The following is a 27,120-nucleotide window of genomic DNA, read 5'->3' on the forward strand; positions in this document are numbered from 1 at the left end:
TGGAATGGGGTCACTCGAAAAGGAATAATTACAGAGTGATCAGAAGCTTTCTTTGAAAAGATTGTGCTAGACCTTCTGTGTGGTTTGTGGAAGAACAGAAATCAGTTTTGCTCCTAGGGTGGGCTAACAAAATGTATTGTGTTTTTGCAGCTACTTCTATCTTTGCCCCAAAAGATGCGTGCATCACCTCGGCAGTGCACTCAGCCTCTGTAAGGTCATTGCCTAGAAACCAGATCTTGGAGTTGTTAGAAGTACAACATACTGCTGCACCATTTGACCAATTGCAAAAGTTTAGTTTTGAACTCTAGTGAGTCTTTTCTCATCTCCTGTCTTAGCACTACCATTTGTTAAATAATTAATTCCTCTTTGATTGTACCTCTTTATGTGCTTTTATAAACTTATTTGTATTATTTTGTGTTGTGTTTTGTTTGTACTCAGCCTCTTCTCTTTGTTTCAGAGCATGGAGTTACTAGAAAGAATAAATTTGAGGAATACTTTTTCACCCTTTGTATAGTGTTCATACTGAGGATCTGTGATCTACAGTAATTCTTATTCATTTGGAATATAGTAATTTGTTCCTGTCAGCACAGGGGCTGGTTTGTTGTTTTAAATTGCTGACTTGTTTTTGTTGGCATGCTCCCCAATACAAATTGAACATCTGACAAAAATCTATTTGTATGACAGTTCAGCTGAGAGAGGTGCTCTGTGTTGCCTAACAGTACGATTTGGGGTCCCCAAGATAAAAGTTGACTGAATGCCAAGATTTTAGTAGAGCTTGTTTGTGCAGATAACAGAGGTAATCCATATTCCTCAGGTCTAAATCAAACAGACAAAGGATAAATATGTATGCACACCATTCTCTTTGAGATAGTGGACCGGTAGTTTCTTCTTAATAACAATGGGGACTATCTAACCCCTGAGAACAACGGAAAGCTGACACCAGGGATGTTCCTATATGAAATTAGAGTGATTAGAAGATTCTTAGAATGCTTCTCCCCCTTTAGCAGATAGTGCCTAAATAAATTATTCAGTGGAGCTGGTTTGTGGTGCCCTGGCAATTTCTGCTTTTATGGGGTTTTGTCTTAGAGACAAAACCCTTAAACCTTTTCTTAAACCTTTTCTAAGGTTTAGAACCTTATTCAGATTATTATAGATCTGGAAGTTGATCCATAATACAGTGGAAGAGGAAATCCAGCCGCTAGGTCTTGACTGTGCTTTCCAGGATGATACAGACAAATGTATGAGGCTTAGTGGCCATCTATGGAAATACTGTTTAGGAAAACACATACTGGTTGCTAATGATCCTCTGCAATGATTCTTGCAGGATAAAATAAGATACTGAAATATCCTCTTTTTGATGAGGTGGTTAGATCAATAATGTGAAATCCAAACTAGGAATGCTAGTGGCCTAGCAAAGATTTTTTGATAAAATAGTTTTTAGGGTACAATAATTGCCTTTCACTCCCAAATAAAAATATTTCCCAAGTCAGCTGTATGCAACTACGCATGCCATTTTTGCTGCTTAACTGTGGAGTCTCTTACATTTTGGAGTTGATGCTCAAGTATCACTCTTCTGGTTTACTGCAAGACAATTTTTTCCCAGGTTGACAGCCATCCAAGCCATTAATTTAGTCTTGAAGACTTCTTACTAGTTAAAATGTATTACTCCAAGAGCATCTTTATGCACAACTTCTATATACTTTGATACTTGGAAATTCTCAGGATATGTTTGAGTATGAAATCACTGTCATTTTATATAAGGATTTTTTAATACACAAATGTACTAGTTAATTCCTTATCCATTTACTTATAAGTATCTTCTGAAAGACCCTAACTCTTGCTTATTTGTCTCGTATCTGTAGATTTACTGATCTGTTAATTCAAATTCTGTGATCATGCATTTTTTATGCCTTGCAAAATCTAGGTAAATATATAAAGAAAAGTGTAGATGGTTCATCATACAGTTTGTTCAAGATCAGCCGGAACCATATTTTGCTTTTTTTCTTGATCTTTCAGACTGAAATACATCTTACCTGTTGAGTTTTCTTACCTTTTATTGAACTTTCTCCATCTCTTTTGCAGAAAGGTTATAACAAAATACTTCCAAGATGCAAACTGATAATCAATAAATTTTAAAACAAGAGTATGTTGATTTTCATCATCCTGCTGCCAATAAATGTCCATCTGTGGTAAGAATCAACAGTTCTTGTAAGGTTTTAGGTCATTCATTATTAGGTATATACATCTCAGTTTAAGGGGAAAAAAAGTATAAACTGTCACCCAACAATCACCTAAACTTATTCCCTGGGACCGCTACTTCAGAAGTCTTTGAAACTGTTGTGATCCTCTTATAATGGTTGCCATTCTCCTATAGAACCGTAAAGCTGCCTGTAGTAACAGAGGACAATGACAATGGACAAATGGCAGCATGTGCTCTTCAAGGTGACTGCTCTTGTTTGTTGTAAGGCCTACGATCCTATGTGGGACTTGAGAGAGGGAGGTTAGGAGAGGACCCACATATCTGAGCAGAGGGAGGGAACCGGTATGGAATGGCAAATGGGTGGTGGGAAAGGGAACAAAATGTGATGTTTCATCACACTTCATGATAGAAGGAGGTAAGTATGAAGAAGGCGTGTGATAAATTGGGGGAAGAAGATACAAACTGTGAAAGGTGTAAGACTGATGAATGATAGTGAAAGGAAAAGAACGGTGGATACATCACCTGAGAGTTTATTAGAATGGTTGCTATCACTCTATCTTTGCGTGAGTTCATTTTTAGGTTGAAATTTTAAGCTGAGATTATTACATAAATTTGGATCTGTCCCTGAATGCTTAGGAATCAAAAATCCTGGTATGTGTTACACACTTGGATTTGTTTTCCTTCCGTTCCTTATATTCTTTCTGTGTTGGTTTTGCATGTCAGGTTCATGAATTGGAGTTGGAAATATTATGTTTGCCATATGCTATCAAACTTTGTTTTTCTTTGTATCAGATCATCTTTATTTGATGCTAACAGCTTTGTTATACCAGAAGTTTCTAAACTGTGCCATACAAGAACAGCTGGTGGGGTGGAGGGACAGATGTTTGGTCAAATGGTACTGGGCCTTTCTTGCACTTCAAAGGAGCTGAGCAGAGATATAATATGACTGTAGAGTATAGTTCTATTTTTCTAATCCGAGTAATTTGAATATTTGCCATAGTTTGTTAAGAGACTGGGGGAGCAAATGACCTGTATCAGCAGAAATTGGAAAGTGATTCATTAGATAATCTCTCTCTGACTGTGGAGTTTACCCTGTAAAGATGAGAACCTCTGAATTAAATTCATATTGCCAATATGTGCCCCATGGAAGAGATGTTACAACATTCTGTGATATAAATTAATTGCTTTTGATATTTTAATTGTTACCTTCCTTCTTTGGAGCTTCACTTCAGTTTTGTTCAAATGAAAAGTGAGACAACTTTTGAATTTAATCTTTGCCCTAATATTGAGATCTGAACATTTCTTCTTGTGCATGAATGCTTGTTCAGTTGCTGTTTAAATAAAAGAAGTATTATATAAGCAGTAACCATCAAGGTTTATTAAGTATGAAGATCTTAGATGTACCTTAAACTCCCTGAACTGCTGATCATCAGAAACTGGCAGCGTCTACTGAAATGAGAATCATTCCATCCCTGCTCTGTTCCTTAAGATTTCCCCTTGTTATCCATTAATGGCCACTGTAGGAGGCAGTACAAGTTCTGGACTAATTGAAGCTTTGACTGATACGGCAGTCTTTATGCAGTCTTACATAAGGTGAGGTTTTCCTTAAGGTTCACACTACATTGTCTTGACAGTGAAAACCTAGGCAGCTATAAAGAAGATCAATAGAAATGTGTAAGCATTGTTGGTGACAACATAGGAACAGGGACAAAACAGAAATAATCAGTGAATTTTTTGAGTTTGGACATCAATATTTACTGGGAAATGAGCTACTGCCAGTATCAGTGTTTCTCATTATTCTTTTTGTTGTATGTTGGTCCACTTAGAGGCAGAATTTCTGACTATGCTATAGGTAAGGGGAAAAATAACAAGTTAGCTGAAGCCTGTCTATCAGAAAGACACTTTAAATGCCAAATATTTTGTAAATACCAATATTTTGTATAAATATACTGCCTTTCTGTTACACTGTGTTACAACGCTTAAGACTTAAGTTCTGAAGAAATAAACCAAGTAGGGAGGGGTTGGCATGGCTATTTTTGACACGGATATGTGCATAATAATAATAATAATAATTTTTCATCCATTTTATGCACTTTAAGAAATGAATATTGTTTATAAGTATTTTCACTGAATGGGGGAGACTGAGGAACTCAAATGCAGAGGCAGTATAAAAAGGAGGAGGGCTTTAGTTAGATAAATTATAGGTAGTGGATTAGCTATTGACTTTTACCTCAGGTAGCGTAAAGCAAGAACTGCTAATCATCAGCTTGTGATAAAACTAGAAAATGCCATGTCTGAACACCGGGCTAGTATTTTATCATATTAGCTATTGATTTAACACAGCATGAAACAACTGGTTCTGTCCCAGTAGTGCCTGGTGGGGAGCAGTGAAGGTACAGATTTACTCCTCCTTCAATCTGCTGCAAACTTCAAAGCCCAGTTGTGACCACTTAACTACTAAAATTACTAAACTCAGACAATTTTTCTCTTTTTCAGACAATGCAATGTGTCTGTGTGTAAGTACACATGATCTAGAAGGACGGAAAAGAATCCCAGCTAAATGATGTCAGAGCAAAACCAATAAATTCAAGAAGGATGGACAGTAAGATCCAAAAATCAGTTTTGACTGGGCTGTGTTATACACGAAGTATTTTTAATTTTCTTTTTTCTTAATCAATAGTTTGAGCTAATGTGCTTATGGTCCAAAATACTTGCATTGAAATACACAGAATGAGCATGATGTGGGTATATTTGTATGCAAGCCACCTTAATTACGCTGTTTTTCTATTTAATTATTCTTTGCATCAAGCATTATTTTATTTTGTATTTAATGGTGAAGTCAGAAATTATCCTCTGCTACTCTCATGGAATAGGGTTTTCCATACTTATTATGATTAATATTTTTAGAGCTCAACTGAAATTTTCTTATTCTATGTGTTATTTTCAGACATTAAAAAACATGTATTGGTATACGGGTAGAAAGATGCCTCTGAGGGAGAGTGCGTATGCTCAGTGAAAAAAGGACAGTGCCCAAAAATAGCTTTTTATGCACTGAAAAGTATTTTTGGAAAGGCCTGCTTAAGTTTCTTTGGTTTAAAATAGACCCTATCATAGTGGCACAAATGGAGGTGGGACAATTCAGCTGCCTTGGAAACATTTCACTCATCTGCCTTGCCCTCATTCTAAGTGTCCGAAATGAGATCTGTCTTTATGGCTTCCTTTTGTTTTTTTACTCTTGGAGTTCACAGTGGACAAAATGTGTAATTTATTAATAGACCTGAACTCTGTAGCAAAATTGTACTTTTAACTGGAAAGCCTAAAAAATACCAGCTTTCCTAGGCTTTACCTACTGTTAGAAATCCAGGGAGTGGGAGAGCTGAAAAAGATGATGTAGCATTCAAGAATGGCAACTGCTTCAGCCCAATTATAGATTTTCATTACAGTTGCTGATTTCCATAGTGCTTGGCCAGAGAGTGCAGGTACAGGCTGATAAAGACAATTAAGTAAGAAATGGAGGAAGGAAGTAACACTTGGACATTTCTTTCTGGAAAAGGAAGGAGCTGATGGAAAGTACCAGCAGATTTCTTGTTACTGTTAGCAGCGGGAACCTAGGCTCCAGATGGAAATGCCGGCTGAAACAAAGGTGTTTTAATGAACATTTCATGTTTTGGATTATCTGAGATGTTTATCATCCTTTACCATGGTGTGAGCTAATTAGTTAGAAAATCTTAAGCCTCCTTAAGATTTTTTTTCTCCCTGCTTCGCTGGCTTTGGGAACGCTCTCTTTAAAGGATGGCCCTTATAGTATAAACTTCTCCCCTTGGAGGAAAATGGCTCCATATTTTCATTTTCTCAGTTCATCTGTCTGTTGATCCAACACACTGGAATTTATCTTCCGTCTCAAAGATTTAGCAAACTTTTATGTTAATTATGAACCTACCACACAGCATAAAGTCTTTGGACCACAAGACAGTCTGAAGTACATGATCCTGATGTGTAGTTGCTCCTTGTCCTCTAAATAGCATATGTTGGATAAATGATTCAATGAAATTGCGTGGTAATAGGCATTATTTTAAAAAAGAAAAAAGAAAGAAAAAAAGGAAAGAAAGAAAGCTTTTAGTAAAAAAAAAAAAAAAAAAAAAAAAAAAAAGAAACCACTATAATATATCAGTTTGGTCATTACAACAAGGAGATGAGTTGAGATGACCAATCAAGATTTCATAAAAGAAACAAAAGCTTGGTGTTGTACTGGAAAAAGACACTAGGTGTGCTCTATTCCACTGTTATCCTTAACAATTTTCCCTAAAATGTGATTTTGCAGAGAAACTTGTAGCTCTTACACATACACTTATTATGTGCATATGCCAGTTCTGAGTGCAAAGATCTGCTGTAGTTAAACCATACTCAAAATAGGCCTGTTTTTGTAGCCTAGTTTTGCTGATCTTTAAATTGAAGTTATTGATATCTAGCAGAGACTTCTGGAGAAGAATAGCAGCCTATGTGACATTAGTGACTGACTTCCAATGCCTGATGTAACTTTTTAAAATCCGTTTTAGGAGTGAGAGTCTTCTAGGATTTGATATGGAGACTGAATTGTCTTAAGTGATCATATTGACATCCTTAAACATTTCTGCAGATTAGCCTGAACATGAGTTGAGGATCAATTTATCTGTCAACAATAGTAGCTTAATTTTGGCTGTTCCTATTCTTTGCATCCAAATTTTTTGTTGATACCACAGTCTAGACATGTCCCTTTTGCCTGGAAGTCCAAGTGTGGACCTATGCTATAAATAACAGAATTAATCCCACTTAAACCCCCTACACCCAAATAAATAGTGAAGTGTAGTGATTACTTTGAACCTGTTTCAGGTGTGGTCTTATAGCTGAGGTATCTTTGTTTTCAAACTGTCATCTGAGTTAGGGAGAGAGGGTGTTCTTCCCTCTCCAACCTCGTTCTTGCCTTTTCTTCCAGCATTGCTGATTGAAATGACTGTGGTAAATAAGGGTCTTCAAGTTGCAAAACCTTTGTCAACAAATTAGGCAAATATATGCCAATGTTTGCTATACGTACCAAGGCAAAGGGCACTAACAGCAGCCAACTTTTAATTTAGCAAGCTGGATTATCAGACTGGTCTTTGAACACATGCAGTGCGGTTACAGGGAAGCACTAGGCTTTTCTGGAAGGTGAATCTGAGAAGGAGTGGACTCGAATGATCTCATGCACAATTTAGAGGAATTTCCATTGACTGAATAGGCAAGTTGGTTAACTTAGCCAGCTAAGTAGATGTGTAAAGATAGGTTTTACAATGAAATATGATAGTATAGTAATGGTCCTTCGGAGGAATCAATAGAAAGGAGTTATATGAAATACTGAAATTCGAGTACTGAAAAGCATATTACAGGAACAGACTAGCAGACGTAGGTAACAGTAGACAGCAGAATAGCTGCAAGTCAGCAGTGCAAAAGGCAGACGTGACTATGTTGGCCTACAGAGACGTTACAGTTAAATTTGCAGAAATACTCCGTCACCCTTCATGCGTCAGCTGATGCCTGGCATATTTTTTTGAGATTATGGCACAAGAGTAAAAAGGCAAACTTGTGCAGAACAGCACAAGGTTGAAAGCGCCTTGGAGAAACTGAATTCTGATGAAAGAATGAAGTAGTGTATACATAGGGGCCAAGATTTGGTAATAGGGCATGGTAATTCAAACAAGCAAAAAGATAAGAAGTTATAATTAAAAAAAAAAAAAATTATGCAAACACCAGGCTAAGGGGAGTTATTCATTGTTATGTTTGGAGAGTGCTATGCAAGCCCAAGCAATGCTTATCTAAAGTTTTCCATGCTTGGATTTATAACTCTTGTATTTCATTATATTACTCTTCCGTAGGTGTGGTCTTGTTAAATTTGAAGCGATGGTAGAGAATTTTCAAGCATCCTCTAAAAATAGAAAGGGGAGAGGTCAGTTATTTCCAGACCTTTGAATTTTGAAAAATCTTTCCTTTTCTAGGTTATTAAGTTTAAAAGGCAGAGCTCAGGTAAATATAAGCTGTTTTTCTAAATACCGATGTCTTTTGCACAATAGAAATCATCCTCTCTTACTCCTTAAATTCACAGAAATGATGAGTTACAATTCTCTCACAGGTCACCTGTTTTCTTCCCTACCTACAGCAGGTGCAATCTAGCAGGTTGTTTAAGCATCAGCCATGTTGGTGACATGCATGGTCCACTGCTCATGAGTTTGAGATGGAAGTAGTTTTGTGGGCAGAAGCTGCATTTTTCACGACCAGCATAGTACAATGTGTTGTGTCCTCATGGGGGTTTGCTTGACCTTCCTCCCTGCCGTCACCCCATAATGAAACTAAAAGTGTGTTTGATGATGATTATTGAAAAGATTTATAGACCTGTGACTTCTACTTAAGATGGGTGATAGTATCTCTGCATTAATTTCACATTAGCACTTGAAGTTTGATTTCTCTCTGCTGTTGTAGGAAGCCGACGACATTTGGTGAAGTGGGAGAATACAGGTTTTAAGTTGTGCATTTCTTTCAGAGTTGCCTGCAATCTTTCTTGTGTGCATGCAGGGAGGGCAGGCAAGATTGGGAGTGGCTTAGACATTGACTTTTGCCAGCCAATGTGTACTGTTGAATTGCTTCTTTCAATCAGAAGTTTCATAGGATTTGTAGGACAGTTTTTATTTCCTTTTGAACAGAAATGTATCAGCTTTGTTTTTTTTATTTTCATAAGGAAGTGCTTGAACGTCCAGCATTGCATCAGGCTGTATATTAGCACTATGTAATCATTTTCCTGCTTCTCACACAATCGATAAAAACTAAGCTACTTAGGAACAGGAAAACCCCTTTGGAATTGCAGTCTGAAGTGTCTAGTCTATTGTTCCTGGATCACCTTTACAGAGAAATGTAGAAGTTTTGAAAACTGAAGTTTGAACACAATTTCTTAAGCAATTTCAATTATTCTATTTCCTGAAGAAGTGTTTTTGTGCTGCTGTTTAAATATAAGCTTTAAGATTGTTAAGTAGGATCACTTATTTTTCTTCTAAATTTGTTAAACTGTATCTTTTCCATTTCTGCTCAGCAAAAAATACTTAAGTGTCTATTCCGAAAGGCAGAGATGAAAGTGTAAATTCTGCAGTATTTAGCAGTCAATTTGAGGATCAGGTCACTTTTTTCACCTTGCTTTTAGCAAAAGCAATGGCAAAACTGACTACTCTCAAAGAACACAAAATAAAATCTAATTTATTCCTACAAATTATTTTTGGTTATGCTAATCTCGAGTAATTATTTACATCTAGAGCAGGGCCAAACTCTGAAACAGATGCCTGAAGATTTTTTTTAAACCATTTGTATATACTAGGAAATTCTAATGAATTTTGTATGGAAACAGATGTTTTTGAATAAATAAACCTTTTTGTTTGTTTACGCGTCTTTCACAAAAAAAATCTGTTTAATCTGTTCTTAAAACATTGAGCGTGAAAAATGGAGAGGCTGGGACGAAAGGATTTGCTGGGTCTTTTGTCTGAAATGCACCTAGGTTTGCTTGTCTGTTCAGGGGGCTGCTTAGCATTTAGGAGGAGGAACACTATTCTTTAGTTCAGGTATGAAAATGTGCAATACTTTATATCAATTATTTGGCTGATTGCTGAAAGTGCATTGGAGTGAGGGGGCATTGGCTAGTTCTGGCCTTCACTAATGGGAACATTTCAGAATGTGGATGAGTAATTAAAGTATAGAATGCGGAAAATTAGGCCAAAATTGAATAGAAGTGAATAAGTATGCGTTCTGTTGTGCAGATGTTGGAAACGGATTATTTTGGATACCTCTTTCTATCTACATCTTATCTGGTTACCATGTAAAAATCGGTCATACACCATGTAGATTGTTTTTCTTCCCATTGCCTTTTCTGTTTTTATGTTGTGGTGTATCTGTATAGGTAGTAATTTAGCAAAATATCCTGTCTGCCAGGTGTGGGAACTAGCTGATTGTATTGTAATACCAGATCATTACTTAATTCATATGCAACCTAGCCTAGCACATGGAAAGCATTATAAATCTATTTACAGTGTGGCTGGTCTGATGATAACATTGTATTAAATTCCCAGGTGAGGCAATTTAAGCAATTGCTTTGCCATGTGTAGGCCATGGAAATTAACTTCTCATATGCTTTAGTAATAGACGAACTTCATTGTTATGCTCAGATTAGTAGTATAGCAGAATTCTTACAGTCTGGTTACATGTACCCTACTTCACATGTAGAATCATACAGGGGGGTGGTACTGCAGATCACAGATCTCAATTAGTTTAAGCTGAGTTAATTCATTTCAATTCTAATTTAGCTGTGCTTGCCCATGAACACATTCAGTTCTATTGGGAAATGTTAAAGCTTGGGTCAAGTAGACAGATTGTTTAAAGCCAAATTGCCAGACAGAACTGAGCAAGTGTATCTGTTTGAACAGGGCTTTAAGAAAATCACCCAATCAGTATGCAAAAATCCTGTTCATAAACCGAGAGAGATCTGCCTGGAATCAGAAATTCTTCCTTGTCGGAAGGTCTAGGTACTGTAGTACATTTAAAACAGCCCCTGAAACTTTCTCTGTCTTGAAGTTCTTGTAGAAAGTAGCTTAACCCTTTTGTGTCGTTGTGTGTTCAAGTGCATGCTACGTTTGAACGCAAACTTGTACACTGAGTTAAAAATATTTGTGTGCTTAGACTTTTTGTCTAGCTATATACAAGAAAATACAAAATACAAGGAAAACTTCTATATATGACAGACCTTTACAGACAAAAAACTGCACATAGAACCTCTTAAACCTATACTGAGCTGCACAGAAATGCCTTGGATTACAAACTCTGTAAAGCTTCTGTCTTTTCTAGAAACATACATATAAAGTACCAGTAGACAGTGGTAACTGACAACTAAGACTAAAAATGTTGACAATTTCTTGATTTGCCTGGTTAGCTTATGTATAGAAGTCATTAACTATTTATAAAATGCATTATGAATTGGGTTCCTTCAAACTGTAGCAGAGTGTGTGACATTTCCAGCTCAAACTATCATTCTTGCATTTGGCTAAAGTACATATTTATAAACAGCTGATAGTTATGAACTAAAAAAAAATATATATCTAAAAATTATTTAATTATTGAGTTCAGATGAACCGAACTAATTTTGATAGCAACATCTAAAAGTGTTAGCCAATATTACTTTATATAAATATAAGAATAGTAATTCAAGATATTGATATTTTGGACAAATCCTGAAAGAACAAACGAACACTTTAGATCAAAAGCCTTTCCTTTTATATTATTGATTCATTTGGTAGCGAAACTGTGATCAAAAGTAGTATCAAATTATTTATTGATTATGGCAAAGAGTTATACCTAATTGTAGTCAAAGGGTTATTTCTTTTAATATAATTGCTGATTTTCAGATCATGACAGATTATTGCAATAAAAGAACAATGGTACAAATATATTTATTAAGTTCAGTGGTGATGATATAAAGTATTATAAAGGGCCTCTAAAAATTGTATTGCAATTAACATTTATTTTTTTCCCATGAAGAATATTCTTTTTCCTTTCTTCCATGCAGGCTCTTATGAATGAGAATATCAGCCAGTTAAATCTTTCAAATAAATTATATGTAACCTCAGCCTCTACATACAATTAGGCAACTTGTTCACTGGAGAACAAGCTTATGAAGCATCATGCTCCTCATCTCAGTCTAATAATGATAAATGCATTCAACACTAACAGAATCAATGGGGCTGAGTCATTTTGTGAAATTGGGAGAGACTGTACAGTTGAACTACTAGACCTCAAATGGGAAGATTGAATCTTAATCAGAAAAGAAGATTAGATATTTATTGGTATATATTTGTAATTTCCTTCCTTGTTTGATGTGTATCAAATAAAAATAGGAAAATAATATAATTGAGCAATCTATGCCAATTTGTTGGCTTTTGGTGAAAAAAGAGAAAAACAAAACCTATCTCCATATGATATTCTTGCATACTGTGGAGTGTTTTAGTCCCCCATAGTGATGAAATGAATAATTTAAACAGGCAGCTCTGATACCACAGCCTGTTTAAAGGTTCTCATTTCCTTTAATGCTGTAGACTACTTTAGCTTGGTTAGTATGAAACTGTGACAGCTGAGATCTCCAAAAGATTTGGCACAATTCAGCTCTTGTAGTAGGTCCATGGTATGCTTTGTCCTTGCTATGTACATCTGTAGCTTTAGTATATAATCTAGATCTGAACATGAGCAACTGAATCACAAATTGGTAAGCATTGTAATGATGATGATGGTAATAAAGGGTGAACTGCACAGGATAAAAAGCTAAAATCTGTTGCTCTGAGATGACCAATACAGGGCTTACTCCGCTGCTGGGTTCCTAGCGTAAGGGGTGACCCACTTCCAAACTTCTTTGTCACAAAGGTAATGAATGTCCCTGTGCTCAGTATAATTTCTAGTGCGTTGTTTCCTGTGCCCCAGATCCAAGCACGTTTTTTGGCATCATTGTCTAATTAGGGAAGGTTTAAGGAGGGATTTGTTTTTGCTGAGTTCCTACTGGTAGTGACTACCCTGGCAGAGTGTGAGGGAAACTCCCATCAATAAAGAAAGGCCCTACAGCTTAGTTCTTGCTACTCTTGGGTTTCTTCCTCTGATGAAGTGTAAGACTGATCATAACTGCACTCAAATATAAAAGGATTATAGACAATATGTTAAAAATCCTTTCTCTCTTTCAATGGTGAAAGTAGGAATATTAACCAACTAAGGGCCTGTTATTTGGCCAACAAAGAAAGTGAAAGCTGGGCTGATGTTCTCTTTATGGACTTCCCTGTTATTCCATTGAATGTTGTGCTACCTTGGTAATCTTCAGACGTTTGCTTTCCGTTGCTCTGCACTTGATCTAGTTTAGAATCAATATGATGATCAGTTCATGAGCAAATCTGGTACTGATAAACTGTGAATAACGACTGTCTGTCATAATGATCTAACGAATGACTGTCTCAGTTTTGTGGTGTTTCCATGAACTGCTGTAAACCAGTGTTCCCTCGTACTGCTGTTTTCTCTGCTTTCTTTTGCCCTTTGATTTCTGTCCTTTCCTTGTAGGCCTTCATAGCCTTAGCAGCGGAGGAAACACTTGCTAATTTTCTACATCTTTAAGTTCAACCAGTTTTGTCAAATGTGTGTTTTTCAGGTTTTTGGTTTGGTTTGGTTTGGTTTGGTTGTTTGTTTTTTTTTAATGTGGAAAAAGCTCAGTCTTCCTTTCCTATTTAATAGCATCACTGCAGAGTTACTCTGGGTTCTGTGTCCAGCTAGCAAGTGTTCTTCAGAAAAATACATTTGGTTCCTACACTTGCGTTTCTTCAATGCTTCTGATAGTGTATATCACTTGTCAAGGTTACCTGATTATCAGAACTGGGATCACACATTATGTACCTTGAGCTTCACTGAAGCTGCTTTCATTGCTGAAAAGTTGAGGATGTGACTGTCTTAGAAATGCTAAGGTTTTGCCATGCAGATTTGTCAAAATACAGCAGTTGAACTTTTTAATAACTTTTACTTGCAGATTATTTTTTTTTTTTATCAAATAGGTATCCATTAGGGGGCTCTCGAGGTTTAAGATGATCAGCCTTGATACCAATGGCTTCGGAGCTTTACTTCCTAACCCTTTTTTCTTTTTGTTTTACAGAAAAGGTCACGGATCGCCTACAGTGATGAGGTGCGGAATGAGCTCCTAGGGGATGACGGGAATTCCTCAGAGAACCAGGTAGGATGCTAATCAAGAAGCCCTAGTGGGTGGCTGGAGGGTGAAGGAGGTCACTGGCACACTGGGCTTCTCAAGCTGCTCCTTAACAGCATTAGCAACAACTCATGTGGAAGTGATACTGTTTAATGCAAAGCTGGGGTCTTAATCAACTTCAAAATGTTTCTTGGAGATCTTACATTTAACCCTTTAACTTGTGATCACTGTCTGCTATCTTAAAAAAAATCTTTTCTTCTCTTTTCTTTATTATTTAGTACTTAAGAAATAACTTGAAACGCGCTGTTTGCCGACAAAGCCAAGGTCTTCACCTCAAACACATGTAAAAGGAATAAAAAAAGTACATAATGCAGCTTTGATAATAATGCAGTATAATTAAATCAACACTGGCAGGCAAAACAAATGAAAGTGCGCTCTCAGAATTAGGTAGTACCCCACTCAGTTTCCTTGTGTGATTCCTTCCCTAAACAGATTTTCTCTCCTTGTACCAAAACCACAAGTTGTACTAATAAAAGCATGCTTTCATAATGCATGTTGTAGTAGAATGCAGAGTGCTATCCATCTCTTTTAATGAAGGAAAGCTTGATAATCCTGAGGCTTTTTAAAAATCTTGTACCCGTATTGTTGTTCTGGACACTACAGTGAGGATCCTACAAGACTACTGAAAATTATAAAGGCATCATTATATTCATGGGACTTTGACCCACCTGTTAATATTTCTTTTGGTGCTGAAACTTGTTTGACAAGCTCTGTCTGAAAGCAGAATGCTTCTTTTCTTTTTGAAAATCATATCAGCTGTAGTCAAGGTTGTGCATTATGAGTTAAAAGTTAGTTGAAAGTTTTCTTAAATACCAGATTTTCTCTTCTGACCAGTTAGAATTTAAATTATTTTGGTAGTGAAAGTGAAGCTTGTTTAAATGGTTACTTGATAAATGCAATATTAAATAAGGAAACAGAACAGAACCATGTTCTGAAATTTTTAGTATCTTCTGCCCTCAGTATAAGCTCAGTTCCACTAAGGATTGGAAAAAAAGAAAGACTTGGAGACTTATCCCAGTACAATGAATTTTAAAACACAGACCCCTTAAGCCTTAATCTTATACAGTATTTTAAATGTGCTGTGTAAGTTTTAAACTCTGTAATAGACTTTAATACATACATTAATGAAATTATACACAGGATACAATATATCTGTAGACTCTGTAGGGTACAGCAGCTGTAATATCTATGTGAAGGGTTAAATTTAAAAGATATTAATCTTCACATTTATATATCATAGCAAGGGGAGATTCCAAAATTCGAATAAAATAACGAGGGGGTTTTATCCCTAAATAATGAGTTTATGGAAAGGATGATTTCAGGGAAAAGAGTTTCACAGTCTGCCTGTGAAAGTGTTAAGATTCTCATTTGATTTCTTTTAAGGTGCTGCTATTTTTACATTTCAAGAAAAAATTGTGTGAATTCAGACATAAAAGGGCAATTGTGATAAGAAGCTTTACTTATAACAGAATATCTTATGTGTAGGGATGAGATAAAATATTTTATTTTCACTTTTTAAGGAATGGTTAAATAACTGGGTCACGTGCACTTTTTGCGAGTTATGATATTTTTTCTAAACTTGATGGAAGAAACATGGTCTGATCTCAAGGAACCAAATGATACTTTCAACCATTTGTCAACATGAGTTTTTTCTTCCAAATGACCACTTCTTAAATGGAAGAAAATTTTGGGTGGTAAAGGAGTTTATGTAGTAAGCCAACTTGAAATTGTTACCCCCATACCTTTGAAAGTTCTGAATTTCTTTCTTTTCTTCCTTGAAAAATGTTATGAAATATCACCATAAAGGAGTCAACTAACTTCTTTTAAATACGTGAATGCCAGTATTTTAAAAAATACTATTTATTGTATTGTTCCAATAATCAATATTACAGTCTTTTTCATATGAAATATCATTATTTATATTTGTACTTATCTTATATACATGTAGTTATGGGTACAAGCAGTTAGTGCAAGAACTTCAGCTTGATGTTCAGCTTATCAGAATGTGCAGCTATCCAAATCAAGTGTAAGGTTTGGGTACTTACCATATAGTGAACATGTTGTCTCAACGGATTTAACTCGGTAACCCCAGGTCTAATACACTTTCACTTCTACACGTTATTGTATCAATAGAAAGCTTGAACTAGGTGACGAAAAGACACTCAGGTATAACTTACAGCCATATAAAATATTTGAAGATGTTTCAAATTCTTGCTTTAATTTTGTCTGATGGAAATAAATATCGGTAGATGGACTGACCCTCACCCTCATATTGTGGGACTTTCACTTATCAATCAGTTAGGGTTAGGTTGAATTAGTTAAACTGAAAGGTGGTGGGGTTTTTTTTCCCCAATTCAGTCACCAAACTTTGAAAGGGGAGAGGAGAGGAGGGATTCCTCTTCTGACGAAGGAGTTGTTAAAAAAAGTTCCCAGCTCAGAATTGCTCCTGTACCAATCCAGAAATATTGGTAAAATCTGCCAGTAGAAATGCTGAATATCTGGTTAGACTGGGGTGTTATGCAAAGCAAACAAGAGATATGAGCTGTACATTTTAGGTATGGTCTTTGTCATCATGATAAACATTTGCAAAACGTTTTTGGTGGAGGGAGAAGACAAAAAGGAACTTGATGTATACTGGCTAGTACAACCATATTAAGTATCTAGAAATGAATGGGGCACAATTTGGATCTGTTCTTTATTCAACTTCTGTTTTTTGAGTTGAATTTCAAAGGTGCAGTTACAGCAAAACACAGCCATGTTATAAACTGTAATGAATAGGGTCGTAGGTGTGAGTTTTCAGTTGTTGTCCCAAGAAGAAAGATTGAAGTACAAAGAACAGATTGAAGAATTAGCAAATTGTGATTGGTCTTTTGTTGTCTTCTTTTTAACTAAACGTCTCGCAAAAGTGTCTGTCATCATGTGTACATGACAACAACTTAGAATACCATGGCCTTATGGTGATTATACCAAGATTTAACTAATTTTACCAGATAAAACATATAGAAACTTCTTGTTTCTATATAAGAAAGCTTTCTATTCAAAGCTTTTTTTAAAAATAAATGCATCTTTTTTTAAATGAGATAAATAGTGACATAATGCTCTTAATGCATTTAGGGTTTAGTAAAGTCATTGCTTACTATACATTAATTTATTCTTAATTTGAATCAGGTGAATGTACTCAGATGCGGCACATACAGGGGTTGGGAATCAGGAGACATCCCTTCTCCCATCAAAAAAAACCCAGCTCACAACCCCAAAACCAAAAACCTACTGTGTGCATTGGGTTGTTATTTATTTTCCAGGAGTGGTCTTTAAATGGGCTCTGTTACTTTCAAGTCTTATTTGTCATTCTGGCCACCAATGTTTATCAAATCCCCTGGCAGTTTTGAGCTTTCCAGTGCAATGATACACTACTTAAAGTTGTGGCTTCACTTTAATAATCATAAAACTGTTTTATGTGGAGATTCATATGCTTTTTAGAAAGTATATGTTGGGTTAAATCAGAAATCCTTCTCGACCAAAATAGTGTCAGGTACAGTATTACCAACTTCCTTGAAATATAATAGTATTCCTTTCTCTTTTGCAACTATGTTCATTAATAAGAAATTTGAATAAATTTGCATGAGGTTAAATTGCGTGTCCATATACACATACACTGTATATGTGATTTGTGGTGAACAAATATTTTGTGGCTACTTAATTTCTGACTACAAAGTTCTGATAATATTAGATTTGGGCTTGCTGTGCATAAAGTGTGTCAAACTTCAGCTACAGACCAGGGGGTGAAGTTGGTCAATTTAATTCCCCAAGATCTAAAGAAGGTCGGTATCATTTCATATAGCCCTGGCAGAGCAGATCATTACCAGACACAAATCTGTTCGTTACATGCCGAGGGTTTATAGCAAAATAAATAGACTGTCATCATAAGTTCAGAAAATTGTGTGTTCGACCCACGATAATGTGTAAAGGGCGTTTAATAGAGTTCAGCATTTATTCGTTATCTGTATGCGGACAGAGACGGCGGTAGCGTTATCAGCCTTTTAAAAAAAATTCGGTAGTTTTCTGTGTCACGTGACATGCCTCAGACACACACGCGCGCGCGCACACACACAGGCACACATCCCATCTAGCTCCCTTGCTCTCTGCGGCACAGTTTTGATTTTAGTCACAGCAGAAGGCTTAGCCACAAGAGATTCCACTGGTTCAAACCAGCGTAAACCAGATATTTTTTTTTAGCCTACAAAGGAACAGATTACGTCTTGTATCGAATTCTGTATTGAAAAAAAAAATAAAATCTTTGTTTCAAAAATATGCTGATTATCATAACCTAAAATGGTGGCTGCACACGCTTAATGCTGTTTACAGTTGAGCGGTAAGCATAATAAAAATGTTTCAAAATAGAGAAGTAAAGGTAACACATTTTCATCAAGAGCATTGTTAAATGGGGGAAAAATACATCTTTTGTTAATTTGAATGAATATCTTTTCAGCCGATGTTAAAAAAAAAAAAACCAAAACCGTCTCCCATTACTTAGCTTAGCTGCAAATCCCATGCAGAGCTTAAATTCAGCCATGCAGCACAAACAAGATAGAACATTTTTGTTTGGGACCTATTGAAAAAACAAATGTGCAGCATTTTAAAACTCTCATTGATTATAGCAGGGTGGCATGCCGAAACGGGCTCTATTGCGGGAGAGTAGTTTTAAACTTTGGCCCTTTAAGTATCATAGTCAACTGAAGAATGGTGGCCTCAGAAAGAAAAGATAGCTATGTGATCAACTCCCAGATCGTCTCTTTCTAAAGAGCCTTAATGTTTGCCTTTTTGGGGAAAAAAGGGGGGGAAGATCTGGAGAAAGAGAGCAATTTATGATAGGCCAAGCACTTGAATTTAAGCGCCGGTTTGGCAGACAATGCAGTTTTCTTTATACCAAATTCTAGCAAAGTTCCTTTAGCTACGTACTGAGGAGCCATTTCAGTTTAAGTCCGTGTGGTAGTAGCCCTCCTAATTACATCTAGTTAGAGCCTCGTTGTCCGTTTTGGAAACAGGGTGAGGCGTACATTCAGTTTTAGATGAGCCATATGAAACAATAGAGAATAATGGAGGTTCTTTTGTTTCCTTCATGCTGGCGAGACTTTATTAGTAGTAAACATTCTCAGCTTACATACGTGTTGAAAATGAGTGTTATGAAACTGTAGGTGAAGTATCAGCATAAACTGAGATAATGATGTAGCTGTTGTAATTTCGAGTTCAACTGGAATCGGTGAGGAACTGTAATTTTTTATAAAGAGCCACTCTTATGCAGATATTTGTTGTGAGTAATTATATGTTTTGTTCCAGTACAAATAATTTCTCTGTCTCTCTAAGGGGAGAGCATATTACAACACAGCTTGATAATCAGACTGGGGTTTTATTTAGTTTTATAGTAAACCTGCCAGAGCAATATTATTAACAGCGTTAGATTGTGTTGATTTACAGGCATAAGTTGATAAATATAAATGGATATACTATATAAGTATACACACGCACACTATGTGTGTATATATACACACACTGTGTAGTGGTCTAGGATTAAGAACCTGGAATGGGTCTTTTCTGAGGGAAATATGTTTCATGTTGTTCCCTGTTCCTTTGTCTGGTTTTAAATATGCTATGCAATAAATCATAATTCTGAGCCATTTACCTAAGCTACTTCATATTTTTTTAACTGGAAAAACCCTCTAGATGAGGTTCAATAATAAAATTAGATAATATAGTTACATTAGAACTCAGGTATATAAAAATTGAAATACTGGTTACATGCTATAAAGATGCAGTCATCTATTAATAAGTTAGATCTGCTAGTAAAATAAGAAATAAGTTGTCACAACTAAAATATACAGAAAACATTCTGAAAACTTGTATATACAAAACCACTTCAGCTGTACAATCTTCGAAGAGAGGAATAGTAAACTTGTTTTTTTCTTTATAATATCGACTTCTATGAAGTCATTCCCCTTTATTTCATGATGGTGTCTTAGATGTGGTTTAAAAGAGAATTTCACACTATTCTCTTTGTTTAATGTGACAGTGTGAGAAAGTGATCTTTATTCGTTCAAAAAACTCTGCATGTAGTCTATGTTTAGGTTCTTTTAATGTGTTTGTCTGTGATTTTTAAATGCTAAACATGTAAACAGATAAATTGTCAATGTTAATTCTGTATCCTGTCACACAACTGATCTTTCTTTCCTGCCATTTCTTTCCTTTTTATCTTTTTTGTGCGTTCATGTTGCAGTTGATAAAATTACGTGAAGAGGTGAGTACTTTCTTGCTTTTTGTTGTCTAGCTTTCCCTTTAAAGCTGAGTTTCTAAATCTGAAGTAGATCTTTTTGTTCATTGTTGCAGGGAAATCTACACAAAGCAAAAATATTGATTACATTGCTTTAAAATATTCACTGTTGTGCCTCTTTTTCCCTAATAATTGTATACTTACGTAGGAATCTCTAGATCAAACCTTAGAAATTAACATTCTTTGATAGTGGGAATTTTTTTAAAGGCACTAGAAAAAGAAGAGAAAAAAAACCCCTACTATTTGATCTCTGCTAGAATACCATGATCAAATCAGGTACAGTAATAATCATGTTTGCATCACAAAATCTTTGATAGGGTAAATGCATTTATACACTGGTATTGAAAGTGAAAGCATTGCTTTGGTAAAAACCTGTGTGAAACACTGTAAAAATTACACAGTATTTCACAATGTTTTGAGTTTGGTGTGAGGTATTTGAGTAGCTTATGTATTATACTGGATATTGTATACCCACTGAAAATACAGTACAGGTAGACGTACGCACACATATCAATATTTATTATTTATTTGTGACTGCTGTAGATCTGTAGGTATAACACTAGAGATCAGTATTCCAGAACACCTTTCTTCCAGTTATAAAGTGACTCATAAATATTTAGAGAGAGAAGCCTGTTTTAATGGTCAGTTCCTCAAATGTTTCAGTATATTTTCTGAAATTAATCTCCTCTGTTATTTACTGCTGTAGCAAAGCAGGTATCTGAACTGCTTTTTTTTATTATTTCCCGATAGCCGCCAAAACGAAGGTCTCAGTAAAGTCAAGATTACTTATAGGTCAGATTTCTGAAGGGTTTTGTACAGAGAGTTTGAACCAGTGAAGTATTTGAATAAATATATTTAGAAGCACGAGTATTTTAACATCACATACTTGTCTGGTATCTTCTTTTTGAAACATGTGTGCCCAGACGTGTCAGTAATGAATACTGAGCTCTGCAGGAAAGGATTTGTAAGTTTTAGAAATGGTGATGACAAAGAACTGTAAAGTAACCAGATTAAGGACAATTACTGAGAATTCTTAAAAACAGTAAGATATTTGTGATATAAAGATTCTTTCACTAGTTCCCTGAATGCTTTATTTTCCCCTTTTCTTGTGGAGCTGATATTAATATGTTAAAGCTACAGAGTAAAACAGTTAACAAAAAAAATTAAACAAAATAAACATGTAACCACATAAAAGCCCTCCCACTACTGCTGAGCTCCCCTCCCCAATAGTGCCAGTATTTAAACAGATGACAATATTGTTGCAAGGGTTTGTATAGCCTGATTTCTGAGATTTTTCAGAATAACAAGGTTCATTTGCTCATCCCTTTAATAACACCTGCACGTCTGCTCCTGTGCTTTTGTAAAAGAATGTAGTAGGATCATTTTTGCTTGCAAACATAGATTATAGTTTTATAAACATAAAGATTCCTAATTTGTAAATTTACCCTGAAAACTTAATCAGATGTAAAGAACAAAGCTGCTACTTATCTGCTCTTCTTTTTGAAACAGCTATGAAGGCAAATAAGAAAATTCAGGATGTTATTGCAAAGGGCTGCAACTTGGGAGCTATACTGAACTCAGTCATACCTTTTGGAGCTTATAAATCCTCTTCGTTAGCCACCTAAAAAATTTTGACATTGCTTCTGGTAATTTTCTTTTTTGCTTTTCCTTGCTAGCCTCATAAGTTACTTTTCCCTCTCTCTGCGTATTGTGAGAACAGCAGCAAATAGGACTAAATAAAGAGATTTATTATTTTGTCTAGATCAAAATTGTACAGGTAGAGAGAGAAGTAATCTAAAAAACAATTGTTAGCATTCTGTTCTTTGCACTTAGGTACCCACTATGTTTTGAATAGGTTGTAATTGCAATGGTGTTTTTATACCCAATACAAAGATGCACATTAAAGTTTAAATGAAGGCTAGTACAGTGACTCAGGCATAATTCTTAACTCGTCACATAGTGAAACATCAAGGCATCCCCAATTATAGTTCTCCTAAGGAGGTATGAACTGATCTTAAAAGAAATTGTGGTTTGCCATACTGTTTGTTAATAAAAACTGCGCTTCCTCTCATTACAGGGCTCTATTCTAGCATACTTGCCGTACACAGGCTTCCATGGAGGCTGTGTCGCTCTGTCTTTTGAGCTCCTGAGTTCTCAGTTTGAATCCAGCCCACATGGAATGACTAAATCTCTAGTGATAGCGTGCCACTTTGCAAAAGTTCCTTATATAACTCCAGATAGAAGCTGTTTCTGAAGCTGCAAGACGCACTGAATCACCTCGCTACCCACCTCACAGAGAGCAGGGGATACTGTGGGAGAAAGAGTTTGGGGAGGGGTGGGAAGCAGTTGAAAGCATCAGCTGCTACTGTAGGGCATTGATTTCATGACCAAAGGACAGGGTGCCTCCAAACCCAAACAATGTAAATAACACCACCCTTTATAATAAAAATTAGGTTTCATTGTAGAATGGCTCGGGTGGAAAGGTTCTGAAATCAAGTAAGAAACAGCTCTGAGTTAATGTTAGCACAGAGTTCACAGGGCTTTAGTATTCTAATTGCTTGCAGTAAGACTGAACTGAACTGTGGGCTTGTAATTTACTTTTTAGATGAAATGTGGCTTATATAGTATATAAAAATATACAGTTGAACACTAGTTCTTTCTGTTGGGTAGCTCTTCCACATTGTAATGTGAAATCTGATTATTCCCCCCCCTCTCCCTTAACATAGCAGGATAGACTTTTCATTTCCAGTATACCACTACAGCACTATACATCTGTTCTGTAATTATAATGTTCTACTCCTTGTGCTCACTCCTAGCCTATGGTGGTTTTTTTTTTAAAGTATCTCCCCTCTAACTTTTAGGATTCTTACCTTCTAAACTCCTCCTTTATATCCCCCCCCACCTTCTCTTCTGCTTTTTTTTCTTGAGAGACATCTATGTAATAGTGTTAGGTTTCTGATGTTTTTTACAAAGTTTAAAATATTTAACACTAGTTGTTCTTTAATAATATTCGAGGGGGCAGTATTTGGAGAAAGGCACTGCAGGCTTACACTTCATTTTTTTTTTTCTTCTAATGGGCAATGGAGAGGAACCAGCAGATGTTATGAAAGGGTACCTTTTAAAAAAAATTAAGCAAAATTAACACTAATTATCTAGATTGACCATGAGTACTAAGAACATGCACCACTCTAGTTGCTGTCGTGATTTCAATTACTGCATTGTAACTTATGGTTTTAAATTTTATTAAGTGCTTGTGCTGATTTTTTTTTTTCTTGGTGGCCTGCCCCCCATGAATGCAAAAGGCTTTTTTGCAATTTACTCTTAACCTATCCACTGTGTATTAGACAACTCTATTAATTATTATAGACTGTTATTGCAGCTTTCCTGACCTTCACATTGGGTCCTATCTGTGCTGATCTAAATGCATTGTTTTAATGATTTCCAAAAAAAAAAAAAGAGAGGAAAAAAAAAGAAAAAAATTCAAGGCAAGCTTTGATGTGGCTTTAGCTGCCTCGATCGTCTGGCCGCATCTCAGAGATGTGTCACCTATGCCGGGAGGGAATAGGGAAATCACGTTTTGAATGGTAATGATAACATACTAATCACTTCCTTTCTTTGAAGATAGAAGCGAGATATTCTGTCAGCATCCCTGGCTGCTAGAGCTTGGAGGCACTGGTCTAGGTGTATTAGCTTAAGTGTGCATGTCAATACAGCTTGCATCTCCCAAGATCCATAGGGGCTCATTAGAGCAAGGTAGATCGTTTCAGTAGACAGCCACTCAGATAATATGTATGGCACCTCCTTTTTTTATTATTATTAGAAAGCATTTCTTCAATTTTAAAATGACATCTGTCAACAAGGCGAAGTTGTAGGAAATATTTTTTTGACAAATATCCAAAATGTTGGTTTTGGGTAAAGGGGTGCTCGGAAAGGTGTGTGTGATTACTTTACTGGGGGGGAGGGCTTATAATTTTTGATGGCTTGATTAGAGCTAGTCTAGAATCAAATTTCCAAAGGAAATGAGTTTACATGTCGAAATGATGGTGTTTTGGATGGAGAATAAACTAATGAAAATAATAATTTAACTTTTTCACTATTTCAGACTCCCCAAGTGAAAATGTATTGGAAGATGCATTTTTACTAGAGTTTATTGTTATCTCATAAATGGGCAAATGACTTCTGGGAAAAATATCTTATACCTCTGTGTGTGTATATTATTTATATATTCATATATATATTTAGGCATAAGAGATGTAAATCAAGAAACCAGTGTTTTGTTTCTACATCTTTTTACATCAAACACTCTGAAGAATATTCCTGCTGTTCAGTATTCTGTATGAATAGCTCGTTGTTTTTATCACCTCACTTGAGTAGTACACATAAAGGAAATATATCCTCTGCTGAAAATTAAGTTCTTGTTAAAAACTACCACTTGCATTTAAAGTGATGGTTTCATCAAACTGTAGCTGAATAGAAATCATGGGTGCTTGCATACATGTGTCACAGGGAAATCTGTTTTGGAAATGCTCTTCAGACAGGTTTCCCGTATAATAGTCGCATTCTGTTTTGTGAGTTCATGTAATAAGAGTGAAGCACATATTCCACATTTCAAAACAAAAATGATTGGTACACATAATTATGATTGATCATAGAACCTGCCCCTTCCAGTGGTCCTTGTAACAGGCTCTTCCATAAAATACACGTGGATATTTTTATGTTTTGGAATATGAAAGCACAATTAAAAAGGGGGGGAGAACATTGTAGACTGCTGCCTGATTTTTTTTCTCTCTCTCTCCCCTTTTCTTTTTCAGAGGGCACATCTGCTCGATAACACAGAGAGGCTGGAAAGGTCATCTCGGAGACTAGAGGCTGGATACCAAATAGCAGTGGAAACCGGTAAGAATTCTGAGAGTGAGCAAATTGTCTTGCTTATGCACAGCAGTCTTCACAACACATGACATTTCAGGGAAACTTCAAAGGCGAAACAGAGACAGCAGCCCGAGATGTGGTTTACATATTGGGGAGACAATTGGGAGCTTATTTGCGCTTATCTTTTTTCAAGTTAAAAGGCATGACATCTACTGAAAACAGTTCCTGAGGTTTAAAAGTATACATCTGAAAAGAGATGGAATACTTTGTCTAAATTCTACATTTGTCTTAATATGCAGTTACATGTTGTCAGTTTACCCACCCGCAATGATTGCTAGCACACACTGCAGACTCCAGTTGTTTTTGTCTTTTACATTCATATATGTAAAAAAAATCATTTTAATAAATTTATAAGATATTAACTACAGATGATACATAACAAGGTTATCAGCTCAATTTTCTTGCAGTCAGTTCAGTGACTGATTATGCAGCTGTTTCTGTGCAATGAAAGAAGTAAACAAACCATAGCCCAAAATATACAGATGGAATAAAATTAAGGGAGAAGGCTAAATTGAGGCTCAATTATTGAATTAGTGGGTTTTTTTATTGACTACAACTTTTCAGTTGGTATTTTCAAAATGTATAATTTTGAAATTATAGCAATTTATAGTGGATTTTTTTAAACCAGCAATAGTTAAGCCTCCAAAGTCTAATCCCCTTAAATAAAGCTTGTGCAAAGTTACAGAAAGTTTCAGAAAATGTATGTTTGAGCAGTGAAGTAATTTTCTGGCAGAGAATCCCAATTAATTGATCTATTCCAATGTCTTTTTAGAATTCAAGCCTTATTTAAGAGGTAAATTAAGTTGAACCCTTGTAGAGTTAAATGTGGCTATGTTAAATGAATGGTATTACTAAAGTGCCTGCATTTTAATTATTCTGGACTTAGTGCTGTGCACAATAATGAAATGGATGTATACAGTGTAGATTTTGGAGGGGACAAGGAGAACTAATTCTCTTATGCCAGAAGGTGACACGTTAGTAGAGATGGACACATGATAGCAATTAAGTTTCCTTTCCTGCAGATTTTCACGTCTGTTCTATCAATGGTCATAACTTTTTTTTTTAGAAGGACTATTTTAAACTGGTCAAAAATGGTTCCTGATCTGCTTTAGTTGAGCCTGGGTCTTTCACAAAGAAACAGTATGTAAAAATTTAGACTGATCCTTTTGGGGAAGAGATATCTTATATCCTTTTTTACTCCATGAGGAATTTGTTTTATAGAGATGATGATCATGTTAACTTCCATTGCATATCTCCATGGTGATCTCTGAGAAATATGGTTGGAGAGCAAAGGTATATTTATATGGAAAGGGTGTCTTTTGGTATCAAAACCAGGTGAAACTGCATTGAATTCCATAGAGTCACACTAATTCACCCCGTCTTTATGTCCGTCTCTACTTTTCATCTTGAGCAGTGAGAGATATATATACATAGTTCTTGTTCCCTAAACTCTGTGAAGACTAGTAGTGTAGCGATATTATATGACATATTAATACTAAATAATTTGGAGATGATGACTTTGGAAATATTGACTTCATTGTAATGTAGATTTTTGCAGAAGTTTTTTATGGAAATGGATTAATTATATTTAGTTCCTGGCATGGATCATGATGATTCTAGGTATGAGTGAATTTAGATTAATTCAGTGCAATGAAAGAGCTTACTTTTGGAGTTACTGTATGATCATTCTGTGTTGAGGTGTAATAATAAAATAAAATACTCCATTTTGGAGTTTCAATTCATCATTGAGTTGACTCCTCAGACCCCGTCTTGCCTTGATTATTACTTTTGTTGCATAAAGGTCTTCTCTACACAGCACTGGTGAGGCCACATCTGGAG

The 27,120-nt window shown here is 35.8% G+C and overlaps 1 protein-coding gene across 5 annotated transcripts in view; it reads left to right on the forward strand.

Moving 5' to 3' along the window:
- The window catches only part of VTI1A (vesicle transport through interaction with t-SNAREs 1A), a 280,273-nt gene that overhangs the window by 43,057 nt on the left and 210,096 nt on the right, over positions 1-27,120 (forward strand). For 3 of the 5 annotated variants that reach the window (XM_072871482.1, XM_072871483.1, XM_072871480.1), the window contains exons 4-6: positions 13,917-13,994; positions 20,299-20,319; positions 25,164-25,248. In XM_072871482.1, coding sequence (XP_072727583.1) covers positions 13,917-13,994; positions 20,299-20,319; positions 25,164-25,248 — 184 coding nt within the window. The remainder of the gene's footprint in view (positions 1-13,916; positions 13,995-20,298; positions 20,320-25,163; positions 25,249-27,120) is intronic. The other 2 variants (XM_072871484.1, XM_072871481.1) reach the window with 1 other exon arrangement.

Source organism: Ciconia boyciana, chromosome 8, assembly GCF_034638445.1.
Source record: "Ciconia boyciana chromosome 8, ASM3463844v1, whole genome shotgun sequence".
NCBI classification, from domain to species: Eukaryota; Metazoa; Chordata; class Aves; order Ciconiiformes; family Ciconiidae; genus Ciconia; species Ciconia boyciana.